At 36.2% G+C, this 7,889-nt stretch overlaps 1 protein-coding gene across 1 annotated transcript; it reads right to left on the bottom strand.

Moving 5' to 3' along the window:
* Positions 1-1,583: 1,583 nt before the first annotated feature.
* Positions 1,584-3,863, bottom strand: LOC149162288 (putative leucine-rich repeat receptor-like serine/threonine-protein kinase At2g24130). The gene is made up of 2 exons (XM_089435141.1): positions 2,174-3,863; positions 1,584-2,064 (listed from the first exon to the last, which is right to left on the bottom strand). Exons 1-2 carry the CDS (start codon positions 3,861-3,863, stop codon positions 1,631-1,633), a joined length of 2,124 nt encoding a protein of 707 aa, XP_089291267.1. The 3' UTR covers positions 1,584-1,630.
* Positions 3,864-7,889: the final 4,026 nt, after the last annotated feature.

Below are 7,889 nucleotides of genomic sequence, written 5' to 3'. Positions count from 1 at the left end.
AACTTATGAGCTACATTACTTACTCAAGAACTAAATGGATGCAAACCAATACTACTCATTTCTTTGATAGGAGATGTAGTTTTCAACATAGAAGCAACTACTATATATGGATCCTTTAAGGTTCCTATAAATGAAACATTGCATCCTTTACAAGGAGAATCACTGGAAGTATTCCAAGAAGAAAGCAAACATATTCATTACACTTTCATTAATGGGATTAGGAGTATAGGGATTGAAATTTTTGTGTAAATTGAGAGCCATTTGTGTGATCCTTTCTCATAAAATATCAATTTCATATTTAGTTGCGACTATATAATTTTTTTCAAAGACATGGGAAAACTACCACGAATCATAGACAAACCATCATAATTAGATCAATAAAAGGCATAGGAATTGGTAGACAACATTCATCAATGTTGTAAACCTTGCAAACAATCTACCAACAACAAGGTAAATTGAGCACGCTATCTTTGCTTCCACAAAGTATTAACGAACATTAGGAATACAAATCCAAATAGACAAGATTGAGGGTTCCTTAAGTCTAGAATAAACGCATTATTGCCAAGAATAAAACAAAAAATATTTAACGAATCGATATACATATTTAGAATGTATACATAATATTCGACTCTTTAATAAAACAAATGTCAATCCATGAATGTACTATTGAGTATCCCACTTGTGGTGGTCCAAAGTATGATGATAGCCACCAGTTGTAATATTAATGTGTAAAATAACTAGTAATATTGAAATACAAATTATAGGCCACTATTAAATCGACAATAAAACTTTGGAAATGATGGTCTAAGCTATCATCATACATGAATTAGCCCCTGGCAACTTGTGAAAATTACATCATTATAGAATTTTATAATTATATTAAATCTATATATAAGAAAAAAAAGAAAAAATAGCATATCAATTTTATTTATAAAATAAGCTAATAAAATGCAAATCCTAAACCATTAACTATACATAAATCCCAAAATTAATACCTAATCTTTACTTTACTATAAATTCTATTCAATAACAATTATTCTTAAAAACTTCAAAAATAAAAATAAAAAAATATGATAATAATAAGAAAATAGACTAGTTCAAACTATTTATAAAATTGTTCTCAATATAATCTCTTTCCACTTAATATTATAAATTGTATTCTATGATTATCACTGTAAACCACTAAAAAAATTATCTTAATCAATAATCATTATTTTCAATGATTAAAAAAATATTTTAACTTAGAGATATTCCAAAAAATGTGTGTTGTTTTTTTCCTATATGGAAAGAAGATTTCATATAGAAAAAAATCGATGAAAAAATTGATCATATGGAATTAAAAAATTAAAAAACACATTAAATAATAATATATGATATATGTTATTTTAAGATAGGAAAATATTTTAATTAAATTATTAATTAACTGATCAAATCTCTTCCCCACATAAGAATATAAGAGATTAATTAACTAGAAAATTTAACTAGAAAATATCTCTGGATTTAACTACTTCTAAAAACCTATAATCACACTTGCAACAAATGAAAATGCAGAACTATCATCTAATCTAAACTAATCATTTTCCTCTAAATATATGTGCTGACCACTAATCATTTTCTTCCACAACATGCCCTAGTCAGATTCAGATTCAGAAATGGCTTCGTCAGTCACCTGTCCAAGGCGGTTCAACTCATTTTTTGAATTCTTATGGATTTTGGCGACTAGCTGCTCTAGCGATGCCTCAACCTCTCGAAGAGTCGGTCGTTCATGAGGATCCCTTCTACTGCAAATCAGACCTATCTTCGCCAACAGCACAACAATTCCATGCCCCATAAATTCACTTACATCATGTGATTCATCTTCCATTCTAATCTCCTCCACCAAAGTCGTGTCAATCACCTCCAACAATCTGTCGGGGAATGCATCGCCCACCCAACTCTGCAATGATTGCTCTTCTTCTGAAAACACTGCATCTGTGGGCTTCTTTCCCGTTATCATTTCAAGTACCAAGATGCCGTAGCTGTATACGTCCCCTTTCATGGACGGGCGCCCTCCTGTACCATATTCTGTAACCAATTTTATATATATAAAACCTTTATTAGTGACTCATATATAAAACCTTTATCACTGACTCAAATATTTCCCATATAATCAATCTAGTGTATCAGTGTTTACCTGGTGCAATGTAACCAACAGACCCGATCACATGACTGGAGGTGTCCCCTGAGGCTGCTGCTGCTGTTGAATCGTTGATGAGGCGTGAAATACCGAAATCTCCAACATGAGCCGTCATCGTCTGATCCAGTAAAACGTTGGAAGGTTTCAGATCACAATGAACAATGGCCGTAGAACAGTGATGGTGAAGGTATGCCATTCCATGGGCCACGTCCTTGAGAATGCTAAGCCGTCTTTTCAGATCCAACCTGCAATTATTTTCCCTACAATGCAAATGCTTGTCCAGGTTTCCCTGCGACATGAACTCCATAATCAAAGATTTGACCTGCAAACTTGAGCATACGCCCACCATTCTCACCAGATTCCGATGTCGGATTCTGCCCAACGTCTTGCATTCTTTTATGAGTCTCTTGTATGCATCTCCTGATGTGGCAGACTGTATAACTTTGACAGCAACGATTGTGGCGTTGTCTAATACGCCCTTATACACTGACCCATGGCCGCCACTCCCCACTAGGTTATCCGGGCTGAAACCATTAGTTGCTCTGTTCACCTCTTCCTCACTTACAATCTTCGTCTCGCGGAGTTGGCTCCTCAGCGTCCTCCCTAATCTCGCTGAAATAGTTTCCAACAATGCAGACTTTCTGCTACGAAAATATATCAAAACCATGAAGGCTAGGCAAAATACCAATAGCAAAGTTAAACCAACTGAAGTGGCCAAGATAACTACCCTTCTTTTGGAATCATGATGGTGCTTTGTTGTCAATTTACAATGAGGTAACTCTATCCATCTGCCACAGAGTCCACTGTTTCCTAAGAATGATGTCAAATTCAGTTTTCTGAAAGCTCCAGAGGATGGTACTTCTCCTGTGAAGTTATTGTATGACAAGTTTAAATGCGTAAGCTTCTGTAATTTCTCTATAGAGGTAGGCAGGGGACCGGAAAGCTTATTGAAAGAGAGATCCAAATCTTGAAGTCCTGCAACTTGATCGATTGATGTCGGAATGGTGCCTTCCAATGAATTGTGAGAAAGATTAAGGTAGTCAAGTCCAGCACAATTCACTAATTGGCTGGGTATGCTCCCTGAAAAATTATTGTCGGAGAGATCAATTGCGAGAACCATCTGCATTCCTCCCAGTTCGGCAGGCACCCTTCCTGTGAGTGCATTATGTGAGACATTAATGTAGAACTGTAGGTTATGAAGGCTAGCCACTTTGGATGGCATCACGCCGCTTAACTGGTTATAACTGAGGTCCAAAAGCTCGAGATTGGAACAATTCCCTATATCATTATCCGGTATATTACCACTGAACTTGTTATGGCTGAGATCTAATTTTCTTAGCTGCTGCAAACTTGCAAAAACATGATGAATTTCACCAGAAAAGGCGTTTTGAGAAAGGAATAGTTCATACAGAGCTTTCAATTGACTGAATTGATAGGGTATATTACCTTCCAAGTTATTCCCTTGGAGGTCCAGCGCTTGAAGAGTAGACAGCCCTCCTAGTGCAGAAGGAACTTCTCCAGAGAGCAAATTGTTACCTAGACTCAACAGGATCAATCCAGTGAGGTTGCTCATCTCCTGGGGTATCTTACCAGTGAAACGATTCCCACCCAAATAGAGATAAAGCAGATTTTGAGAAAGACGGCCTATGCTTCCGGGATTTGTCTTGTGATTGTTAACAATATACATCAATGAAAGGTAATCAAACAATTTCTCACATGGTTGACTTCAACTCATTTATTCCCATGGTGTAGAAATGTACCATCTGCAATCAATGAAGACCTCGGGTTGTGTCAACATCTTGGTTCACTTGAAAACTCCTTTAGTTTCCTGCTAGTCACCTCTCAGCTCTATATGTTGCATTATTATACAACAACATCTTACATATTGACACCTGAGTTTATGCAGTACCACTATTCCACCTATATGACTTGTTACTTTTATGAGGATGAGTTATGCATCATCATTGATCATACATTCTTCTATATGTGATATTGAGATGTAGCTCTGCTATGTTCTTTTGCGACTATGATGTAATGATCCACTATATATTCTTCAACTCATTTTGTACTCTTATGTGTACATTTTGGATCCACATTATACTTGATTAATGGGCATGCTTTACTACTTCTGAGCATGGGTATGTCCGCCTCATACATGAGTTTTATTTTTGACTCCTTCCACAGGTATTTGATGGGTTGGAATATGGTGATCTCCTACTGGGTTTTCAGATAACTCCTCTCTCTATACTTAATATATTTCGGCCATCAAGTTCCCTTCTAACCTCATATATTAAGGGGCATCTGTTATACCATCATTCAACACTCCTATAGACCTAATGCTCTTTTATGGCCTTGGGTAGTCCCTTTTCCCATGTAGAATTGACTTTATACTAAAAAAAATCAAATCCATATGCAAATCTTCCCATACAAAAACACATACATACGTGGGTCTCATAATACTATAAAAAATAAAATAAAATGTTATTTTTCGAGTGGGGTTTACGGGTTTTACTGAGAGCCCACTTACAGGAGCCTGTGGCCCAACTGAAATAACCAATCTGATGTGATATATATACACCCCTTGGGTCAGCCTAATTACAACAAGAGAATAATGATATCGACATTATACTCGATCTCTCCTACATCAAGTATGTTTTTCCTATGCCTCCTGCACTCGCAGTCTCTAGGAAACCCTGGTTTCATTTGTAGAGATGCTCAACATCCTTATCTAGAATCTTTTTGCACCTATTAGAGGGGTTGTCTTTGTGGCTCGCGCTAGATGGATCTGGAGGAAGGCTTCATTGGTGTCTTTGGCCCACATCAGGTTGTATCTATCATGTACTTAATGTTGTTAATAAATAAAGAAGCTCATGTCTTATTCCCGATATATGTTTTCATCTTATGAATGATATTTTGAATATTTATATATCATGATGATATAGTATATTTTTATGTATGCACATTGAATTATCTATTATATATATGCTTCTGTGATTGATTTGTAGGTTTGCACATCTTAGAGGAAGCAGAGGGTTTGGACCCTATGGGAACATCTTCAAACATAGGACCTTTGGGTATGTCTCCAAATCCAAGTTTGATAATTCGAATGTTTGGCATGCTTGATTGAGTGTTCTTTGTTGTTTATCTTATCCTACTCTGTTGAGGCTTTCAACCCTTTCCTTAGGGAATGTTTCCCGCTAACAAGTGAGCCAAGGCTCCACAAAAAAAGGTATCATGGTATGAAGGTATATTATAATATTATAATATAAAGTAAAGGGGACACCAAGTCTATAAAAGGGTTTTTCCCCTAATTAGTGAGACAATTAGAAGAAATGGACATGTGTCCCTAGAAGAGAGATTGGATGATACTTAAAGAATTGTGAGGGTAGCAAGACTCCTGGAACTGCAATGTTGTGAGCATTTATGGCAAGTCAAGATGGACACCCTAGAGGTGGTGGCACAAATCAAGGGAATATAGGTGTAATGAAGGGAGTGCACCTATTGGGTCCTTCTTTTTTGCAAAAATATGGTAAACAAAAGTTGTAGAGGACAAATGGATAAATCCATTGGAAGAAAGTCACCAGAAATATGAAGGTGGAAGAAAATTAAACATTGGGACCTTGACATCTGGAGAACAGGGGAGCGTGTCCGCAGAAACAGGAAAACGAGGTTAATTTTGAAAGAATCAACAAGAAAAAGGGAAAAGGCACTAGGATTTTGTCAAATAAGACCAAATCAAATGCAAAATCAAGCTACCTCTGCAAGGGCTAGATCAAGTGAGAGAGCTTATAAAAGAAGGCATAGAGGGACAAATAACAACCTTCCATACACCAAACCTATGAACTATATGTTTTCTATTATTGCTAGTAATTTCCTGTAGGGCTCTGCATCTGCAGAGAAGTTTTAATCCATGTATTATAAAGTCTAGTGTAATTTATGATTTGAGAGGATCCCACAAGTCTATTTGATATATGATGTAATGGTTGGGAAATATTAATATCAAAAGGAGTTCTAAGGAATGTTGTGTTTTTGTATTCAATGGATACATTGCCCTCTTTCAAAATTTCTTGTTTCCTTTAAGTAAATGATGTATTTGTTTATTCTTTTACGAATGCATTTCTTTTTTGTAATGTAGTTGTGTGGATAATAAAATGGTTAATGGTGTAAATATTATCATGACAACCATGGATCTCCTATCCTGATTTAGATCCCTTATATGTTCTAATGGTTCTTTCTCACCTCAGGTGAGACACTCGTTTTCCCAAAAGGAGTGAAAATGTTAGAGAAAAGAGAGAGTATGACAACCTCTTTTGTTGGAAACTCGGGCTGAACCCTAGGTCTGTATTTATTTATATTTTCTACCAACAACACCACTTAGGTGCAGGTTGATGGGGGATGTGAAGCTATTGGTTAGAGGCAATCAATTTTGGTACCTTTGTATTTTTATGTGTGGTATGAGGAATATACCTGGCTCAAGAGGTTGATGCCAAGTGGAGTCATTTCCCTAGCTCGAGTGTGACCAACTATTGAGAATTGGGGTAGTGCAATCTATGAATGAGAGGAATGCCCAAGGTCCATAGTTAACTCACAATGTTATTAGATATGTTCTTGAAATCTACATGTGCATGTTTCATGGATTCTCTTGGCATGTATTTTGTGGTGTTGTTACATGGTTTTTGGTATTATGGCTTCATTGTGCACTGTTCTGCTTAAATTATGCATATGTTTTCGATTATGTTTGGAAATGTTGAAATTTGTGTAAGTGGTGTTACCCAATGAGAGGGCTAAGAATGTTATAAAATCACCATTAGACACTTCCTTTCCCTTAAAACTCAATAGAACCATGCCTTTTCATATCAACATTGTAAGCGATTGGTTCCAATCTTACCAAGAGAAAAATAGTCCTCATGTTTAAGTCTCAAAAAGGGTGATGAAGAAATTTTCCCTTTTGTATTAGAATTCCAACAAAATTAGTAGAAAAATTACAAGTGGGGAAGAAAATCCCTAACACCAATCCTCACGTCGGTTCAAATTTGGTAGGTTGGACTAGTCACTGCAATGTCCAAGAGTTTGATTCCAATGTTACTGAGAGAGAATAGTTCTCTTGTCTGAGTCTCACTACGGGCTTGAATCCTTCACTATTCCAAACAATGTCATGCCCTTTTATGTATCCTTGTTGGAATTGAGGAGTGTGATGGTACAATAACAAGCTCCTTCAGAGGCTATATTTTTGTAGGTAATGAATGAGGCAAAGAAAAGCAATGACAGCTTGAACGAGAGAAAAAAGAGTCTAAATGTGAAGAACCACATGAGTTTGTCTAGAAATGGAATTGGAATATAATTTTGCCCACAATTTTCTATAAAGCAGCACAATAGTAGTTGAGATATTGCTCAAGCGTGATGAGAGTGAACTAGGAAGATAATTTATGTCAGAAGAATTGAGAGGGAACGATCATGACTGAAGTGGGCAACAAGGACAAGGTTTATTGAAAATAAATGGTTAGTAATGAGGCATGAAATAAATATAGGGAAAAATTGATAGGAAACAATCAAGATTGAGGTGTGTAGCAAGGATAGGAAAGAATTGAGCATATGAAAAACATCGCACTCGGTTTACTAAGTAGGGCAAAAATTTGGTTGTGATACCAAGTGAGGGCAAGGAAAATAACTTGCCAACTTGATTGATTTGCATTAGTGTAAACAAAAATAAATA

This window comes from Pinus tabuliformis, chromosome 5_2 (assembly GCF_031772625.1).
Source record: "Pinus tabuliformis cultivar Carrire ecotype Pingquan chromosome 5_2, CPIR1, whole genome shotgun sequence".
NCBI classification, from domain to species: Eukaryota; Viridiplantae; Streptophyta; class Pinopsida; order Pinales; family Pinaceae; genus Pinus; species Pinus tabuliformis.
The sequence above is the reverse complement of the archived record's forward strand: the minus strand, read 5'-3'. Positions and strand labels throughout refer to the sequence as shown.

Excerpts from the sequence above, each read along its gene's own strand:
- LOC149162288 (XM_089435141.1), bottom strand. The coding sequence starts at position 3,863 with ATGTATATTGTTAACAATCACAAGACAAATCCCGGAAGCATAGGCCGT. Across the intron at positions 2,065-2,173 it reads TGTTGGTTACATTGCACCAG|AATATGGTACAGGAGGGCGC; the intron begins GTAAACACTGAT and ends AATTGGTTACAG.